Consider the following 19276-nt stretch of genomic DNA (forward strand, 5'->3'; position numbering starts at 1 on the left):
CTCGCCGCTACGATTTAGCGCCATGATTTTGGTATCGCCTAAAACCGTAACGTTGTGCATCTCCCTACTCATCGCTGTTGTGCATCTCTATACTCATCTCTGTCAAAACTTCCTTTATTTGTCTCCACTGTCATTCTATTAGCATTTGACACTTCGAAAGAAAACATATTTAAGATTATTGATTATGGACGATGAAATTCCTAATAGTTTACTCTCTCAGGAAGCTACGCAGGAACAGAATTTAAACTATGAACAACAATATCGAATATCAGGTGTAGCCTTAGGTGAAATATCCGTAGTCACCGAACAACAGGTAAAAGCGAACGCGGTGGATGTCCCGGAAACAATACAAGATGAAGACACGATAAAAGAGACGTTAAGAAAGAGTGCAGAGATGTTGGTAAAAAATCTGGAAAAAATGTCCCTGATGGAACTTAGAAAAAAAACGGTAACTCGTCACAGGATAAAAAAAGACAACATTTTTATAAAGCATACCTAATGAAATATCGCAGCAAGAAGACATCAATGTAGCAATAAAATCTACGAAAAAGGTTAGTTTAGCCGTAGAAGAACCGATTCAGATAGAAGCACCGTTGAAGGGTGAAGATTTGATAAGAGGAAAGCAACGTGGTAGTATAGTGACAGGTCGCAGTAGTATTTTTACCTTTTCACATATAACCGATACAACTCATAATTCAGGAATAGAATCTCCAGAAAAAGTAATTAGTTGAATGAACACATTTTTCAGATGGCTAATTAATTCTTTATGTAGGTACGAGGTTCGGGAGTTGGTATAAATTCGTACCGTAAAATAGTCTCAAAGATGTTAAGCACTGGTCAGTCTGGCAACATCGGTGTTCAAAGTATGTCCTTTTGTACTCCGAGTTCAAATCCTCTTCCTAGATTTGAAGCCAACGCAGTAGTCTGCGTCCTACAGGAATGCCTGGACTATTTATCTTTATTGAAATACGTCATCCCGGCGGAAGTGGATCCACGCTGGAATGAAAATTACAAAACTATTAAGGAATTGTATGGAGGTCCTGGTGAACTTAAGATTATCTTCAGGGCAGACTTAGGTCTGTTACCGTTGATACCTTCTGTAGCAGAGAAACTGCAACGTGATAGGTTTGTATATTAAAAATTTGAAATATGCATATTATGATATTATTGTATAATTATTAATTAGGTATTACGCTTATTGTGTTGTTTCTGATACCACTGAAGAATTAATGAAAAATGGAACGTATAACTCTCTGCAGAATACTGTGGACGAATGTGTTAGAACTGAGGAAGGTGAACATATACTTCAAGTCAATTGTCAGATATGGGCTGAGCAGGTAAAACAGCTGTACGACTTGATTTGCTTGAAGAATATTGAAAATCAAGAAAATTTTGCAAAATGTGCTGAAGCTGCTGTAAAATTGAATGCGGAGGTGGACAATACAATATTTTTAAATGGCTCTAAGTTAGGTGAGAATCGCTGAACTGGATAGAAATTCAATATAAATTTTTTATATTTTGCTTCAGCCTACCTGGAACGATGGGAAGCTGCAAGGTTAGAACTGCATTACTGTCGCATGAAAATGAAAGAGCAGGAATTGGATAACAAGTTGACTGAATGTGCACTTATGGAAAGGATGGACGCAATTGTTGCTGGTGAAGTCTGTACGTACCTGCAAGCCAGTATGAAAGATATGGAGGATGAAATAATGGTCTGGACTAGCCAATACAATGAGGAAATCGAGCGTCGCGAGCAGGAAATCAATGAATTTAAAGTATAAAATTATTTTCTTAATCATTCGACTCGAGTAAAATAAAAAATAGCTCAATATTGTTCTATGTTTTTAGGAACAGATATCAGAACAAAAAATGATTCTTGAGCAACTCTACTTCGTCAGGGATGAACGACAACAATTGATTGACGAATGTGAAGCAGAGACATTACGTGCGAAAGAGAAGGCAGAATACTGGAAAATCGTTCACAGATCAGCAACAATCATTCAGTCATTATGGAGAGGATACATAGTGAGGAATCAATTAGGTGCATTTAAAGGACTTTGGAATGTTCTTAGCAAAAGGAAAAAGCAGGCAGCTAGGGCACGTAAGAAACGCGCGGCTCAGCAAAGAAAGATTGCTGAAAATAAGGCAAAGACGAATTCAAAGAATCCGAAGAATCGCTGACGAAAGTGACGAGTGATTTTTTGAAATAAGTTATCTTGGCGGCCTGTATAAATTATTCAAATATATTTTTAAACAAACATCAGTGATACAATATGTACAAGAAATTCTGACTCACACTCATGCGAACACAACACGCGCACATCCTCTGCCTTAATTTCTATAAGGGTGGCATCGAGCTACCTTCACAGCGCCTTGAACGCCGAGTGTCGTCCCCATGGCCCCCGTGTATTTCGTCTAAGTCGCGCAACCACGAGCTAACAAATCATATACGACCGTAAGGGTCGATAATTACGAGCCAACTGTCAAACCATCGGCTTTCAACGTGTCTCCAAAATTTGGATGACGCGATATAATGGTGGGAGATGGTTTTTTTCCCGTGGTTGAGAGAAACGAAATGGAACGAGCGAATGACTTTGAAGCAAGTCGCGCGATTCATGCAGTCCAGTGCTACGATAATAGCGTCGCTAATAAAGACTTCGAAAAGGCGAGTTTTTAAAGCTCGTCCATCATTTTTGAAATTATTGGTGCTTTTAATCCGGAATTCTTTAAACAAAAAATGTTTATGAGGTTAATGATATACGAGGTCTGCGCTAAAGCGCCACTCGAATGGCATTCCGTAAAAGCGTGTTTCAATTAAAGAAATTCGATCTGTTCCCTTAATTTTTTGTTTTCTTCCACACATTGGCTAAATCACGGTCGACGCGTCGAAGTTCTCCAGGAACTTACGTGTAGCGTTTCGATATCCATTTCTATTTTTTTGTTATTTTTAATTGCCAATGGTGAAGAGTGACTACCGTGGAAGTAGAATCGAGGAACAAATTCGATTAGTAGATGATTGAAGTCAAAAATCGTAGACGCGTCACAGTGGGCGTCTCGACCACGGCGACGAGGGAAAATATTCGACTTCGCGCTAATGCGCTAGGAAATTATGTGAAAATAGCTAGTTGAAGTGAAATTTAAATTGGAAGGGTGAACCGTGGAAGTGATTGAACTCCTGGAAGGGATTAAAACCGTGTTGATGTTTCCCGGATTCAGGATCCAGAGGATCCTCACCCCGGTCGAATTTTGCTCTTTTCTCATCGTCCGTTAGTACTTCCTTTGCGGCGGCAATGTCAATAAACTTTTTCTGGGCATGTTTCTTCTCTTCCCCTTCTTGGAAGTTATCCGGGTGCCACTTCTGAGCAGCCTTCCTGTACGCTTTGGTAATGTCTTTCTTGGTAGCTGTTCTTGGGACTCCCAAGATCTTGTAATAATCTCTCGTTTCTGAAACTTTCTGTCGCTGTTGAGCCTTTTGTAGACCCTCCTTAGCTCGTTGTAACCCAGGATCTTGTTCCAAGGCTTCTTTGTAGTCCCGAATTGCTGTAGAAAATACAATAAGACGATGCAACAAATTCTCCAAATGTTTGTATTTCAGCTGAACATAACACTGATCAATTCTTACCATCGTCATACATTTCAGCTGCTAAATACGCTTCAGCACTATCACAAAGTATTCCTGGTTCCCGTCGTATTTTCATCGCATCCTGACAGCTCTTGATAGCTTCCTCCAATTTCGCTGTGCCTGCGTAGCACTTACAGAGTAACTGGAATGCTAAGAAACGCACGTTCAATACTGCAGGCTCGTTGTTCAGAGCTTTCCGTGCCGCATCTATGCATCCCTTGTTATCCCCAGTCTGATCAGAGGTTTCCGCATCACTCAAAAACTTTGCCACCTTCTTAACCTTTTTATAGAAAGGGAAACACTCCTTATGCTCCGGATCGAGCTTCAGACATTCACGGATCTCCCTTAAGGATTCAGAATATTCTGTTAGCTACCATCTTGGTAGACCGCGTCTTATAGTATAATGCACTTTCATGCATATTCAAAATGCAAAACTTACTTCAATGACTCGTCAACTTGTCCCAGTCGATACAATAATGAAGAAAGTTTGAAATATCCTCGAGTATTATCAGAAACTAACTTTGTTGTGGAACGTATGTCAGAAACAGCACTCACGTAATCACCAAGAGCTACATGACATTCTGCCCTGAGTTCCCTAAGCTCAGGAGCCCATGGACAGACTTCGATTATCCTAGTAATTAGTGATACAGCTTCTGCATGGTCACCTTTTCTGACAAGAAATTCTGCTTTGTGCATGTCCTCCTGCACTGGCGCTATTTTATACAAAGAATTCAACGCATCCTCGTTGTGTGGATCTATGGCCAACTGTGTGGAGTTCATAATTAGTACCAATAAAATCTTATTGCCTAATAATCTAAATAATATTAACGTACCACGTCTCTAAAATCAGTCTCAGCTTCTTCAAACTTTGCTTGCTTGAGCAACACGTTACCTCGCTGCAAACGCGCAGAGGTAAAGTCTGGCTTTAACTCAAGGACTTTATCCAAGTCGAGCAAAGCAAACTTAGCCTTCCCCAAGGCTAGATACACCGTACCCCTTTTATAATATGTCAAATAATTATTTGGATCACCCTCTAAAAATAATAATACATTAAGTATTACACGTTGCAGAATGGAGCAACCACTACATCACTACTGGATGATCCTGTCGCGGTTCCTTACCAACTGCAGCATGGTAATGTGACAATGCATCCTGGAATTGTCCCTTCGCAAGGAAGTCTCTACCCAAATCTAAGTGTCTTTCGATTTCTGTCTGTGAAACACTTGCGGCTACTAAAAGAAGGAAAAATAAGTGATCGTTAACCTTTCCTCACAGTAGTATTACTTCAACTTAGATATTTAGTTATCAAAGGTTAGGAATTTACATACCCTCCAAAGACAGATCCAACAATACCAGTAACAGACAGGAATGGTACATGACTGAAGATTAAATCGCCCGAGGATCTTCCAATTGACGTTACAATACGAAAAAACTGGGAGCACTGTTAAAACTAGCACCTATCTCACGTATATCATAAACTGGGAAGCCAACCCGCCATTGCGATCGTGGTTTCACGCTATTGGTCCAACACACTGTCCATGCTCGTACATTCCCCCCACTGACAATAATATTAGATACCAGTCTCACTTCATTCTCAATTGTCTAACAAGAAAGTGTACTAAAGTCATAGCAACAAAAATTAGTATCGGAAAAACTGCTCTCGCCAAACGAATTCAACTTGGCAAATTTACCTAGACGCTAGAGGAATCCGTTAGAATTACAGATAAAAAGTCATCGGAAAACTTTAGCTCCCGTTATCAAAAAATAAATAAAAAGCATATGGCTCATGATAAGACCACCTCATTGAGTCATATTGATTAGTGGATGATTATTAACTAGCTTGAAAGGATAATAAGGAAATGGTACAATGCAATTCTTTCTAGAATAAATCATCGGTATACATTGATATAAGATTGCGTAATCCTTTGTTTTTTGTCCACCTTTATTATACGATTTCATTTTGTAGAATTCTCCTGTCACTCTTTCACGCCAGATGTTGTGTCTCGCGTAATACTAAAAAATAAAAGGAAACTAAATCGTCTTATGAATAAGAAAAGAATCGATGCTCCTGATCGGGGACGCCTCGTCTCTTCTGATATTCAGTATATCCAGTGCAAACAGCTGAGTGATCACTGTGCCTACGTCACTCCTGAGAGACGATGATAACCGGAGAGATAAGAAGAAAATGAAAGAAACAGTATTCATATACATGTCAAGAAAAAAAAATGTAATTGAACTCTCTACCTATCCGATACTCATACTTTGTACCCTATTAGTATGCTACCGTACACACGAATCTCTAGATACGTTTTTTTTTGTTTTTACTTAATAATGGTAAATGCAATTACTCTTTTTCTCGCATGCTCCGTACCAGCAGGTCAAGTATTTTCTTCTTGTTCTCCCTCTCCCCCTCTATTTAATAAACTCACAAGTTTTCTGTCTACTTCTTCCCCTTCCTCTTTATTACACACGAATTACTTCTTCGTCCTCCATCGTTAATCATTAATATTAATATTATTATTTCATCCGATACCCGTACGACGTACAGTGATTTGTTGTAGACGTATTTTTTTTCTTTTTTTTTTCAGTACTAAATTTTCGTCACGGTTCTCGACTAATGTAGCATGTAAATGTCTGACTACTAGAGTAAAAGAGATTGACAGAATGATCAATTATTATGTTCCCCCTTCCGTCAAGTATTTCGTCTTTTCCGATTTCTCACGAGGAAATCCTTGCGCCATCCATAACTTCAATTAGGTATTTAGTGTTATTACGTTACAAATAGGGTAATGCGACCCGCGCGCCGCTCGGCGGTCAAATCGTTAAACGCGAACTTCCTTTTCCTCTCTAAATACTTCGAGAAAGATTAGAGTGAAACACAAAACATTGACAGCAAGTGAAATGCTAGTGGTACAAAATTTTACAATTTTTTCTTCCGTTAATCCATTGAACGCCGAGCAACGTCTACGGTTAATTGAAACATTCTTAATAGTAAGAAGACATTTTTTTTGCCATCCCGTCTTATACAAAATTTTTCGCCCGCTTCCAATCGTTCGTTACTTTCTTTTCCGTTCTTCCTTATTCCACGCATCCGGCGACCAGTTTTCCTTTCCTTCTTTCATTCGCACTCGCGTGTGCCAGCTTGCGTGACTCTCCCTGTATCGTGTCCAACGCGTACGCAACAAATATCAATTACATCGAAATTCATACCCTCGTTCCTGAAAGCATTCGTTACTTCAGTGGCAGAGGCGACAATCGGTGATTACAATTTTCATTCGACGAGGAACGAGAGTACGTTCCCAAATGGCACGCACGCAGTGAAATCCGAAAAAAAGCAAGTTTTTCTTTTCAAAATCGAAAAGCACAGTGCGTCTATAAAATAACGAGAGACAGTATGCGCACAGATGATGCACTCTATGATTCGGTATTACCATTACTCGCTTATTTATCGTTCACTAATCTGCTTCATTTTTGTTCATGCGACATGTGTGAATGCACGTGTAGGTATTAATGTATATCGTATCCATGCAATTTTGTATTCTCTTAGTAATGATTGCAGTCACAGTCAACATCGTCCTTCTCCATATATATATATTTATAACGTGATAATATTCATAGCCCACCCCCTACCCACCCACGTTCGTCCCCCCCTCCCTCCATTAAATTCCCAGCCAAATTCAAGACACAAATTGTATCAGTCCCATCCCCAATTATTTGTTCACCTCTCTCATCGATTTCTTCCCATCCCCATTAATTACCAAACTCTAAGTTTTATTTAATTCTTACATTTCGTTTCGTCAGTGATTTTTATATTCATTGTCGTTCATTTATTTATTTCTTTGTTTCATTTTGTCCAAGGCTGCTCGTCCGATAAACCTCAGAGGACCAAACATCCACGTAAATAGGTACTCTCTCTCAAGAGGGGTAGTACAACGAAAAAGTTTACGGAAGGAAAAATGAGACAAACAAATTATTACAAGTTTCGAGTATCGCTATCGTCGTCATTCGGACAAGAAGAACAAAAACGACGTCTCCCAATAGAGAGAGAGAGAGAGCGCGCGAGAGAGAGAGAGAAAAGAGAAAAAAAATTAATAAATAACTAAATAGAGGTTTGTCAATAAATATAATCGTTTTAATTAGATTACCATTCGTTTCCTATTCTCACCACGCATAAGACATATTCCCAGGAATCCTAAATCATAATACAAAACGCGTACATAATTCAGTCGCAGGTTTTTTCTAGTGGGGGGAAAAGAAAAGAAAAAAAAAACTCCTTTGTCTAATTGCGATTCGGTGGACAGCTGGCAGTTTTTGACAATTTCCACCCCCTCACTACTTGAGCCACTAAAAACTTCACTCACTCGAACCACCATTACAGCCAAATTGAACTAAGCCCTTTAAGTGACACTCCCCCCTCTCGCCCCGCCAAGGAGGAGGTAGAGGAAAAATCTAATAGATGATTGATGATCATTGCATTGCCAAATCGAATTGGATGATTAGAATATATATATATATTGTAGAATGAAATTCTTTTTTTTAACCTTTACAAGAGACCAAATGAAATTGAGTAGACTAAATTATCGTAAGAAATATATCGATGCGCTCGCCTCTTATATCTTTGAACAATTAATAACGCACAATTAACCGTCTCCTCGACGTGAGATTAATTTAATCGCTCGATGATCGGACATCGCGAAACTTAAATCTATCGCTGCTACGTCACGGCAGACGAATGAGAATACAGAGTACGATATATGAACGGTTAGTCGTTTTCGATAGTATTTAATTCGAGGATAGTACGAATAAGACTTGTTCACGTACCGACGGAGTCGATTCGTATCAGGAGCAAACTGTCCACCTAATTTTCATTACGTACCCGAAATGGCTTTAAGGTGAATCCAAATGAAAAAGCCGTTTACAATGTATATGGGTATCGCGTCGAAAGATTGCTTTTCCTTCTTCTCGTCGTTTTGTACACTCGCGTCCAAAATAGATGGCTCGACAGGCGGATCGAAATTATTGAAAAGATTAAATGTCAGACTCGACGGCAAAAGTGCCGAAGCGATATATCGCTGCCGGAAAATTTTTCAAATACTTTTTAATCAATCTATGACGCAGACAAGAAAAATTGGTGCTACGGGAAAATTTTCGAAAATTTTCCAATCGTTCACAATAGTTCTGAGAAATAGATCGGCGAGGATAAAACGAGTGACGCAGTTGTGAACGCGGCATAAATTCGAAATTGTATGCTCTCGATGTACGAAAGTAAAGAAGGTAGTCGGATCGTAAAGGCAATTACGAAAGAGAATGATCGATAGCGCGATTTCGCGTACATTTAAATAATGCTGGAAAGTCTATGAACCGCGCATAAGCTTGGCGCTTCCTCTCGTCGTTGAACGGCCGAGAAGAAATGTGATGAAAAAAAGAAAAAAAAAAAAAAAAAAATATCAATTTTCAATAATCGTCGCGTTAAAATTTTTAAAGCCGCAAAACTTACGAGACGGCCAAGGAAGTCAACAATATTAATCGTTATTAATGCTACCTGAAAGTTACTAGTTTCAAATAATTATTCGTTCCTCTGTCCTAAAGAGGCATTCACACACCTTGGTCCACGGTCACACGGCATACGACGCACCACGCACGCGATTGCACTATTAATCTATTAATATAACAGGTATTAGGTTTTATGACATGTCTAAAGAGTCCTGTCAATGTCGTCACGCAAATCGAATTTGTACTTTATCTCGCAATTAGATTAGGTAAGAATCCTGACGCCTCCGCACAAAAAGGATACCCATCAATATTTTCCTAGTCCCATTTATTTTCCTTTTCCTCGAGTCCACGACGCATTGAACGACGCCAATGAAATAATCTTCAAAAGCTACGGACGAACCAATGAAACGGCCATAACACGAGAGCCCCGGGGATTCCCCGGATTTCATCAACCGTCGTTAAATACGAGCGCAGCCACGTTCTCGTACCCGCGTTTTTTTTTCACTTCCTTTAATTTTTTCCACATCGTTTTCATTTCATTCCCCTCTTTAAGTAGAAACAATGCTCCCAAAAAAGAAAAAAAACCGTCTTTTCAGGAGCGCAAGAGCTTTAGCGTTCAGCCCTCCCCGATCGGACAACAGCCAACTTTGTTCTTGTTCTCTGTTATATTGTAACGACTTAATATCCCCCATCGTTTTAGCTCGGTGTCGAGCGAGCTAAAAAAATCTTACCCGACATTCAATATCGATAAATTAATTAATTAATTTAATATTTTGTATCTTGTTAATCGTTCATTTATCAATTCGCGTGGAAATTGAATGTCCCAAGATCGTTCGATATCACAGTCGTTTTTCATTTTTTTTTTTCTTCATCATCTTTAATTACTTTAAATGTTATGTATTTATGAATATTACTTAATATGTTTATTTATAATATATATATATATATGTCTATATATATATATAGCGTAGCGTACTGATAAATACAGTTATAAAATATTATATGAATGCACCCCTTCATCCTCTCTATGCCTCCCCAGCCAAGGGCTCGCATCTTTAACAACTTGAGCCGCTATTAATCGGCGAGTACTTCCTGCCTGACGGAGCAACGGTGACGGCGGCGGTGACGGTGAGGCGTCATTCTGTTTGCTTGTTACCTATTTCCCTCTGCTTCCCACCTCCCCGCCACAATTCACCCTCAGCACGTACTACCTTTAACCCTCTTATCTCCCCTGTAACTGCAACCGTATCTTCATTTAATTTCTTGCTTCGGCTAACCTTCATTTATTTCATTTATCTCGTTATTTTGGTATTACACTCTCTTCAGTCGCGTGTCTCGTCGTTCACGGTTAGTATTTTCTTTTTTTTTTTTTTTTTTAACGTCGCCTATAATTTTCTTGTTCGATTCGTGTCGGTTTTCTCTTTTTTTTCCCTCTTTATCAATATCTTCCCACTTCGCTATGCGGAATCAACGTCTTCGAGTTACTATTTAGAACCGTTACTCGTCGATGTACAACGTAAACGACTCTCGCCACCGGATGCGCATCGCGCAAGCTTTCAGAGTTTATCGTGTACTCGAGATTTGAAAAAAAAAACCGACGTCCTTAAATCCCAATTTTCGTTCATAGTTTACACAGTCTCCCCTCCATTCCGTCTGTCGAACGCGTTGGCGTGTCCTCGTTTACGGCGGCACGAGAAATTTCTAAAGGTACCTAAAAGACGCATTCCTTAAGAAAAAATTAACCCCCCCTCCCTACCCACCCCATACATTATCTAAATTAGAGCAGCTATAGCGGCCGTAGCCGGTCACGCTGCGTAAAAGTGTCTCTTAGCTAATTTCAGGTAGACCGTGACGTTACCTGCGCAACGACAATTTGTTCTCTTCGGGACGGCAAAGCAACAGAATACCATTCGTCGTTGGGTAATGCGATTATACAAAAAAAAAAGTATATATATATATATATGTATAGAAAGGAGAAAAACGAAAGGGAAAGAAAACAAAAAAAAATATTACAAGACAGACAAATGGAGAAAGCAACAACGAATGAGACGATTGAAGGAGAGAAGAAGAATAATCGAAAAACTAGTTATGCGATGTACATCGCGCGGATTCTCAATTATCAATCCGATACCATCGATCGTTATGACGGCCCCTTCAGCCTCTTAAGGGATCTTATATCGTGCCTTCATTTACTTTCTTTTTTCTTCTTCCTTACGTTTCTCTAAATTATACACTCCTTTCTCTGTCTTCGTTTGTTTTTCATTCTCTTGTTTTCTTTTATTACTATTTCGATTTTCTCTCCCACTACGCGTATCTGTCGCGCGACTGTCGAAAGAGGACGGCGCCCCCCCAACGGAGACGTCGCACCGACTGCGCATGCGCCACACTCGACGGCGACAAAGGACACTCGCAGAATTTTCACGCCAGTAAATTGAATCACAATAAATCCACAACGTGGCCGCGTAATCCCGACAGATCTTTAAAAAAGAAATTGTTTCGCCACACTCCTTCCACCTACAATTGAGTGTGTTGCGGTGTCTGTATACAGTGTTAGAGTGGCGCTAGTGTTCCCACGTGTGTAAAGTTATCTCGCATACCTAGCTGTTATTTCGCGTTAATGGCAATAACGATTGTTCAATTTCATTTGCGCGTTATTTAGTCTACAACGTGTTCGCGCACGTCCACCTCAACGTAAACGCCACGAGAAATCTACCAAACCGACAGACGGGTAGCACGAATTAAAAGAAAGAAAAAAAAAAATCAGCCAACACACGGCCAATCGCTCGCCAAATAATTTCGTTTGACTTAACGCACCGACACACCTCGCGTAAATCGCCAAACAATTTAAATCACCCGTCGTAAGCGTCGTCGCGCGTACGAATTAACGTATTGACATGGGAATCATGAGTCTAACGTCTCTTCGTCTTTAATTGAAAAGAAACTGGAGTGCAGAGTTGATGGGCGGCGCGTCATCTGTAAGTTTGCAGTACTGTCCCGTCCCGTGGCGTAAACGTGGTTATACTCCGTGTGTCTTTGGCATTCGAGCATGCACGTGTCAAGTAAAAACACGTCAGTGTGACAATGTGACGTCAGACGCAAGTAGAGTATACCGTATTTCGTGTTCTGTATGTGCGCGCGCGTTTTTCTGTGGATGTGGATGTGTGGAATCGTACGTGTCTCTTACATATAATTGAATTTGCGTGTAGAGTAGTAGTAATAATGGTAGTAATAGTGGCGATGGAGTTCATGTTAATGATCTACTTGTCCCATCCTCCCCACCAGTCGGGGCCGTTGCTGCTGCCGTTGTTGGAGGAATTGTTGTACGACGAATTGTTATAGTTGCCTCCGTAACCACCCCCGTAGCCACCTGAAGCAAAACACAGCCAGATATACGATCTGTACCCAGTGGTGAGCAACCTCGAGTAATCGAGGCAGTGCACGACGCGTGTAAACAGGCCGGAGGAGGATCTGTAAGAAACGAAGGGGAAAAGAGAGCTGCGACGAAGACTCACCACCGTAGCTACCGGGTCTTCCGGATGAGCCGTTGTTACGTGCTGAGCCAGCGCTGGCCTGCTGACGATAATCTCTCGCACCGAAGCCGCCGCTGAAGCGACCACCCTTGGTGGTTCCGGAACGTCTACCGCCTCCGTTGTGTCTTGCATCTGCGAACATATTGTCGAGCCAAGTTGGCAGCTCCTGGTTAGCCTCGACCAGCAAGGAGACCAAATCACGTACTAGACCGTGATTCTTGTTATTGAAGAACGACGTTGCCAGACCTGGAGAATGTCAGAAAACGAATTTTTAGGTGAGTCACGAAGAGGTAATGGCTATTTATGTCTGTATATGTATTTATTTTAAATCGGTACTAACCTAGATTTCCCATACGACCGGTACGACCTATACGATGAACGTATTCCTCGACATCGCCGGGTAAATCGAAATTGATAACGTGCTTCACGTGGGGAATATCGAGACCACGAGCGGCGACAGCTGTTGCGACGAGAATCGGCGCCTTTCCGGCACGGAAACGACGCAACGCGTCCTCGCGCTCGCGCTGGCTTCTGTCGCCGTGGATACTTGTCACCGGATAATTCATCTGATGGAGGAACTCCTCGAGCATGTCAGCGCCCTTTTTCGTCTCCACGAATACGAGCGTCAATGACTCTGCCGATACGCCATCTTCTCCCACTTTATTGTGAACAAATAAAAGTATTTTTCTCACGTGACGATCGAGTGAAATTGAAGAAACGAGCAGGTGGCTACCACGAGGGAGATAATATGCGAGCTCGGCAAATGATCGAATGAGTTCGAAGAGGTTACGTGAACTTAGCGTTTGCCAATGGGAAGAAGATATAAAAGCTAATACTTACAGGATTCCCTGAAATCGCTTGCTTGCAGTAGATCGAGCAGGTAGGAACGCTTATCGTGTTCCTCGACCCACACGATCTTCTGTGTAATATTCTCAGACGTGGAGCCGACGCGACCAACAGCAAGGAATATGTAATTGCTCAGGAAGTCGCGTGCCAGAATCTGGATCTCCTTCGGGAAGGTAGCTGAGAACATGAGAGTTTGACGTTCTCCTGTTGGGGGCATCGTATCCTCTTCGACGATGCGTCTGATTTGTGGTTCGAAACCCATGTCCAACATCCGGTCGGCCTCATCAAGCACAAGATACCTAAAGGAAGTGAGGTCACGTTAGTTTATTGCCCGTAGCTTTAAACGAATAAATGTCAGATATTACAATCGATAACTTACCGGCAATTATGTAAACCGATCTTGCCGCGGCTGAGCATGTCTACCAGACGACCTGGAGTGGCGACCAGCAAATGGCAGCCACGATCCAATTCGCGCATCTGATCGACGATATTAGCACCGCCGTAGACGACGGCTGGTCGCATACGGGATCTGTAGGCGAACTTGCGCGCCTCGTCGTAGATTTGAGTGGCCAATTCTCTAGTGGGAGCCAGGACGAGTCCCAGGGGATACTGCTTGCGCCTCCCTGAGGCGCCAGCCTGGGGCGGTGGGGCACGAGGTCCACACTCGTAAATCTGATTCAAAATTGGCACTAGGAAGGCCGCAGTTTTACCGGAGCCCGTCTGAGCGCAGGCCATCACGTCACGGTGTCCCATGATGATCGGAATCGCGTACTTCTGGACCGGAGTAGGCTTGTCATAACCTGCCAAGGTGATACTGTTCTGTACTATCTCGGTCAGCTTAACCTCGTCGAAGGATGTGATATGGGGTGGTATATTGTCTCCGGTAGCCTCAACTGGGATGTCCTCGTATTTGCTAAAGTTGATTCCGGTATTCCCAGTACCAAATAATTCCAACTCGAGTCTCTCGTCGCGAGAGGTGAGATTTGTCCAATCGACATCGCCTCTTCCACGTCCGCCGCCTCCTCCTCCGCCGCCACCTCCACCGCCGCCCTCCCTCTCATCCTTCCACCTGCCGCCGGAACTTCCCATTCTCTGGTCATTCCTGTTCTCGTTCCAGCGGTCGTTTCTAGGCTGTTCCTGCCAACGATCGTTACCGGAAGTAACCGGGCGATCGCGTTCCCCAGCATTGGCATACCGGTAGTCTCTACCATTTTCCTGATTACCACCGCGTCGGTTGCGGCTTCCGAAGTTGCCGAAGTCAATGTCACGGCCTCCACGAGAATCCCTGTAACCGCCGCCGCCGCCACCACCACCTCCTCCTCCTCCGCCGCCTCCTGCACCTCCACCACCACCTCCACGACCACGGTCCCTTTCCCTGTCGCGATCTCCGCCCCTATCCCTCTCCGAGAATGGTCTCGGATTGTTTGAGGAATGTTGATCACCGCCGGAAGATCCGTTACCTAAACACAAACTCTGGCCTTATTACAAGATCCAAAACGAGCGGAGACGTCATTCCTTAGGAAGAACGACGACTGTCATCCAAGACTCGTGAATTACATGTTCCGAGATGGATCATTATAATTACTTTTACAGAAATCATAAGGTGACCTACTTCTTTCTTTTTTTTTTATAATACTAATTACGCAACGACGTCTCTAAGTTACTCGATAAGACAACAAAGAAAAGCACTCGGCGAGCGTAATGAAGAACTGCATAAAAATTTATAACATCACCGAAGATACTTACTTCCAGATTTATTACGTAGATGCGGTGGTACGTAACGACCCCCACTCGGTTGGCGGGAGTCCTGCAAGTCCAGACCAGCTAACTGTAACAAGGGAAATAAAGGGTGAATTTCGTGAAAACAAAAAATCTAATAAGTACAGTGGCGCCAATATATTATTGAAAACACTGCAGGGTTCAAACGTCATGAAAGAATCCCCAGGAGAACAGCCTAAACGAAATGGCTGTCTTTAAGAAATTGCGATAATGCCATTTCTTGCAATAGCCCCCCCCCCTCCCCACTGAAGAGAAAAAAAATTGCACCATCAACAGAGACGAATAAGACTATTGCATAAAGCGGACCGTGCCATTTTGCCTAGCGTGGAATCGCAAACTCCTAATTGCACGAGTATCGAGAGACGCTACAAATTAAATCCCTGATCGAAACGCCAACATATTTCTTTCATACAATTTTATGAGAGGCCGAGAGAAGATTGCGTAAATCCCGTTTCGCGTCCGCATTTTGAAAGAGTACCCATGGTTCAGTCCCATTTTCATTTGACTATGCTCTAAAGAAAACGTGGCTACGCCAGAGACCAGTAGCCGAGGTCTGAGTACATTTCTACGATAAGTACTGCAAATGCCTCTGCAATAACATCCGCCACGACTACGATACGTGAAACGTGCTTCACGTGTCGCGAGAAGGCAGCTATGTATGACGAATAGAGAATGGCAATGCGCGAGGCGTGCTGTTCCCGGAATTAGCAGCCGCCATTACGAGAAACGTACGTACGTCACGAAATTTTCGAGCTAGGTATCGCACTAGTTGAGACGAGAATCAAGGGCACATGAATATTGGGGTCGATCCGAGGAGACATAAAAGTGATAGAGGGAATTAGACTAGAGTTCGATGTACGTAAAAGGAGAAGCGGTTGTAGATGAAAATAATAAAGGAAGTCGAAAAGGGTAAAGGAACTATGGCGGCCTGGCGGTTGTCAGAGAAATCGAATTCAGGATGTATTAAAATGGTAGTTACCTGCTGCTCTAGACCTGATCCATTCTGGTTGGCTGCATTACTCATATTACTCCGCCTCGGTGCGTAGTTTTCGTAGCTCTTTCGCAGAAACTCGCTTTTCTCGTTGTATCAGCGATAATACAATAATCCCTCGTACTTCCGTTAAAAGAATACTCGCTTCAATTGAGAAGGTTGATCGCACGCCTCGGCCGTCCGCCGCTGTTCTGACACAAAGGAAACTCGAGGACTGGCTTCGATGAGGAAGAGAGAGAAAGAGAGGCCCCTGGCCGCACTTGACGTCGTCGACGCAACAAAAATGGCCGAGAGCCGAAATATCGCCCGCAAGATGGCCTCACTATTACTTCCGGTTCGTTCCGAAATCCACTGGAGATACCCTAGTTGAGGAATAATTGTTCTACGTCTATGCCAAAGAACTTTCCTCGACTTTTCTTATTGTTTCCACCTCGATTAACGAGACCTGACTTCGACGTTACTTTAATGCGACTGAATAACGCTTTAACGCGTACGTTAACGCACTCACGCACGCCGGGAATGATTGGAAAAAACGCGCGAGAGTCACTCACTAGTCCTTTCACTGTGATTCACCAATGTATCCCTCCCACGGTCGTTTCGCCACTCGCAACGCGACACTAACGCGAGAATCGTTTGCTTCTTTTCTACAGACAACGTACGCCCTCTGGAGAATGATTTAAGAAAACGTAGCTAACGTTATTCTCCACCAGTGTTTAATGGCGCTGATATACACATTGAGTGCCGATAGTGGCGTTGATACCACTTCCGGTTTATAATCATAAACTATACAACTTCTTGAAAGAAAATTCCCTAGCACGTATAAGGTTTGGCGAACAAGAGCCAAAGACATGAAATTGTAACAGATATCTTGTCATTTGGATGAAACATTTGTTGGGCATTGGGTTTTTTTGTGTTTTTATTGTAGAATATGTACCAAGACAATTAACGTGTGGCCTAATCGTCCTTCTTGGTATCGGTCTTTCCTCCTCTGATTCTTCCGGTACGACGGGCAGCAATAAGACCAATCTTACGACCAGCGCTGGTTCCTCGCTTGACGGTAGATGCCTTACCGATATGTTGGTGGTTACCACCTCCGTGAGGATGCTCCACAGGATTCATAGCAACACCACGAACCTGAAATATAGAAGGATATATTAAAAATAGTAATTGCAGTCTCTTAAGTAAATCAATATGTTCTAAGATATATCTCAGTAAAAATCTATCCACACAACGATTCAGGTTTCAAATGTCATACCATCATTGAAATAAACAAAAGAATTTTGTTGATGATTTGTAAAAATGATATAAAAAGATATTTTACCTTAGGCCAGCAGTTCCTCTTAGCCTTATATTTGTGGTAGGCACGACCTGCCTTCAGGATGGGTTTGTCGATACGTCCACCACCAGCAACAATGCCAACCATGGCTCTGTTGTTGGATGGAATGACTTTCTTGGCACCTGAAGGAAGCTTGACTCTGGTCTTCTTACTGTCAGGGTTGTGAGCAATAACTGTAGCATAGTTTCCAGATGCACGAGCTAACCGACCCCTGTCACCAGTCTTCTCTTCCAGATTGCACACGATGGTACCCTCAGGCATTTGACCAACAGGCATAACATTGCCAATTTGAAGGTTCGCTGCAAAAAGTAAAATAGAAACATGGTTCACTATCTACTCAGAAGTGTCAATCACCAAAGTCATATGCAACAAGCAAAATTCAGAAAGAGCCTCTAGATATTTGATCTTCATAACCTCTCAGTATGTAGGTATTCTAGAAATCATCATATCAATTTTCAAACAAAAGTGACTATAATAACAGAAGACACGCTTACCCTTCTTTCCACAGTATAAGAATTGTCCAGTGTACATGCCTTCTGGAGCAATGAACAATTCCTTACGAGTCTTGAACTTGTATGGATCACGGAAGTGAACCATGGCCAGAGGTGCACCACGACCAGGGTCATGGATTATATCCTATTATAAAAAATTCAAAATGTATTAAGATCTTGTATAATTACTGTCATTCCATAGTATACACAAGGTAATTTTTCAGAAAGAGCCTCTAGTTCTTAATCTTCATATACTCTCAGAAGTAGGTATACTAGAAATCATCATTTGATACTAAACACTTTTCAATACTTCACTATTATACTTGAAAAGGTAAGTAAAACACTAAACCATGACGTAAATATGGGAATAACCTCAATCCAGATGTGTCCAACATGCTTCTTCTATACAAAGCCGTATTTGTAAAATAGGCAACAGTGAAATACAATTAAAAAATTGAAATTTAAAATAAATTAATCATACCTTCACAACACCCTTGATGTATCCATGCCTCTCTGAGAAATCCAAAGAGCGAAGCTTTGGTGCTCCCTTCCTCCTTTTAGTATGGGAGCGGAAAACTGATCCAGCTCCCTTACGCTGAGCGCGAATTACACGACCCATGGCTCAAAAACTGTAAAATAAATAACAATATCAATAAATACACAAACTTTGTATAACACTGTGACATGTCAAGATTCTCGAACTACTCCTGGAGGAACGTAACCTCGAGAGACACAGGCATGAAATTTCGATAATTCTTACAAATCATAAGAAATATGTGATTTTTTAAGAACCATAATACTCCTATAAGACCGTGAAATAATTTTGAGTATTGGATGTCTCATATTTACGATTGTTTTTCATGGATTTTACACGCAAGTAAAATAGAAGACACGTACCGAACGAGCCGATAGCAAACAGAGGAAGTTACAGGCGGAAGCAGACCGATGAAGCTTCAGTTATGTTGGCAGTACCAAAATAACTGAAAAAAATAACTAGATACGTATCTATAACAGATTCAAATTCAAAATTCAAATAATGAGAACATCGAAACCAAGCAATCGAATAGAGAATAATTAATATATGGAACAGTGTTTAAAATTTTTATTTTATTCATCCGTAAAGCCCTTTTATTCCAAAACGGACTTACAGTGAGTTAATAGTATTGTTATCTTCGCCAATTAATTGTT

General features: G+C 41.8%; 4 protein-coding genes across 8 annotated transcripts; 1 reads left to right on the top strand and 3 right to left on the bottom strand.

The window, feature by feature from the left end:
• Positions 1 to 355: 355 nt before the first annotated feature.
• Positions 356 to 2258, top strand: LOC107267700 (dynein regulatory complex protein 9). Of its 3 annotated transcripts, none has more exons than XM_015739693.1 (5): positions 356 to 551; positions 749 to 1125; positions 1187 to 1470; positions 1528 to 1775; positions 1849 to 2222. In XM_015739693.1, exons 2-5 carry the CDS (start codon positions 824 to 826, stop codon positions 2179 to 2181), a joined length of 1167 nt encoding a protein of 388 aa, XP_015595179.1. In that variant the 5' UTR covers positions 356 to 551; positions 749 to 823; the 3' UTR covers positions 2182 to 2222. The 3 variants fall into 3 exon arrangements, with proteins under 3 accessions (XP_015595179.1, XP_015595180.1, XP_024940792.1); XM_015739694.2 differs by having other exon boundaries at positions 412 to 551; positions 773 to 1125; positions 1849 to 2258; XM_025085024.1 differs by lacking the exon at positions 356 to 551 and adding an exon at positions 591 to 719 and having other exon boundaries at positions 773 to 1125.
• Positions 2228 to 5391, bottom strand: LOC107267699 (dnaJ homolog subfamily C member 3). Of its 2 annotated transcripts, none has more exons than XM_015739692.2 (6): positions 4951 to 5391; positions 4744 to 4851; positions 4456 to 4655; positions 4062 to 4387; positions 3623 to 3966; positions 2228 to 3540 (listed from the first exon to the last, which is right to left on the bottom strand). In XM_015739692.2, the coding sequence occupies exons 1-6, from the start codon at positions 4997 to 4999 to the stop codon at positions 3122 to 3124; spliced, it is 1446 nt and encodes a 481-aa protein (XP_015595178.1). In that variant the 5' UTR covers positions 5000 to 5391; the 3' UTR covers positions 2228 to 3121. The 2 variants fall into 2 exon arrangements, with proteins under 2 accessions (XP_015595178.1, XP_015595176.1); XM_015739690.2 differs by having other exon boundaries at positions 4744 to 4854.
• A 4878-nt stretch (positions 5392 to 10269) lies between these two features.
• LOC107267697 (ATP-dependent RNA helicase bel) lies at positions 10270 to 17003 on the bottom strand. The gene is made up of 7 exons (XM_015739687.2): positions 16250 to 17003; positions 15238 to 15319; positions 13871 to 14951; positions 13486 to 13790; positions 12986 to 13303; positions 12628 to 12891; positions 10270 to 12482 (listed from the first exon to the last, which is right to left on the bottom strand). Exons 1-7 carry the CDS (start codon positions 16292 to 16294, stop codon positions 12373 to 12375), a joined length of 2205 nt encoding a protein of 734 aa, XP_015595173.1. The 5' UTR covers positions 16295 to 17003; the 3' UTR covers positions 10270 to 12372.
• Positions 17004 to 17129: 126 nt separating this feature from the next.
• LOC107267701 (60S ribosomal protein L8) lies at positions 17130 to 19073 on the bottom strand. 2 transcript variants are annotated; one of them, XM_015739695.2, is made up of 5 exons: positions 18986 to 19073; positions 18570 to 18717; positions 18092 to 18233; positions 17583 to 17896; positions 17130 to 17395 (listed from the first exon to the last, which is right to left on the bottom strand). In XM_015739695.2, the coding sequence occupies exons 2-5, from the start codon at positions 18705 to 18707 to the stop codon at positions 17216 to 17218; spliced, it is 774 nt and encodes a 257-aa protein (XP_015595181.1). In that variant the 5' UTR covers positions 18708 to 18717; positions 18986 to 19073; the 3' UTR covers positions 17130 to 17215. The 2 variants fall into 2 exon arrangements, with proteins under 2 accessions (XP_015595181.1, XP_024940793.1); XM_025085025.1 differs by lacking the exon at positions 18986 to 19073 and adding an exon at positions 18938 to 18959.
• Between the last annotated feature and the right edge of the window lie 203 nt (positions 19074 to 19276).

Source organism: Cephus cinctus, unplaced genomic scaffold (genome assembly GCF_000341935.2).
Source record: "Cephus cinctus unplaced genomic scaffold, Ccin1 Ccin1_scaffold0448, whole genome shotgun sequence".
NCBI classification, from domain to species: Eukaryota; Metazoa; Arthropoda; class Insecta; order Hymenoptera; family Cephidae; genus Cephus; species Cephus cinctus.

Bases quoted from the DNA above. Each gene is read 5' to 3' on its own strand.
- LOC107267700 (XM_015739693.1), top strand. From the start codon at position 824: ATGTTAAGCACTGGTCAGTCTGGCAACATCGGTGTTCAAAGTATGTCC. The intron at 1,126-1,186 runs GTTTGTATATTA...ATTATTAATTAG, and splicing joins GAGAAACTGCAACGTGATAG to GTATTACGCTTATTGTGTTG. The intron at 1,776-1,848 runs GTATAAAATTAT...CTATGTTTTTAG, and splicing joins AGGAAATCAATGAATTTAAA to GAACAGATATCAGAACAAAA.
- LOC107267699 (XM_015739690.2), bottom strand. From the start codon at position 4,999: ATGTACCATTCCTGTCTGTTACTGGTATTGTTGGATCTGTCTTTGGAG. The intron at 4,855-4,950 runs GTATGTAAATTC...TCCTTCTTTTAG, and splicing joins GTTGGATCTGTCTTTGGAGG to TAGCCGCAAGTGTTTCACAG. The intron at 4,388-4,455 runs GTACGTTAATAT...AACTCCACACAG, and splicing joins AGACTGATTTTAGAGACGTG to TTGGCCATAGATCCACACAA.
- LOC107267697 (XM_015739687.2), bottom strand. From the start codon at position 16,294: ATGAGTAATGCAGCCAACCAGAATGGATCAGGTCTAGAGCAGCAG. The intron at 15,320-16,249 runs GTAACTACCATT...CCCTTGTTACAG, and splicing joins GATCAGGTCTAGAGCAGCAG to TTAGCTGGTCTGGACTTGCA. The intron at 14,952-15,237 runs GTAAGTATCTTC...GTTTGTGTTTAG, and splicing joins TCTACGTAATAAATCTGGAA to GTAACGGATCTTCCGGCGGT.
- LOC107267701 (XM_015739695.2), bottom strand. From the start codon at position 18,707: ATGGGTCGTGTAATTCGCGCTCAGCGTAAGGGAGCTGGATCAGTTTTC. The intron at 17,897-18,091 runs GTAAGCGTGTCT...TACTTTTTGCAG, and splicing joins CTTATACTGTGGAAAGAAGG to CGAACCTTCAAATTGGCAAT. The intron at 17,396-17,582 runs GTAAAATATCTT...TCTATATTTCAG, and splicing joins AGAGGAACTGCTGGCCTAAG to GTTCGTGGTGTTGCTATGAA.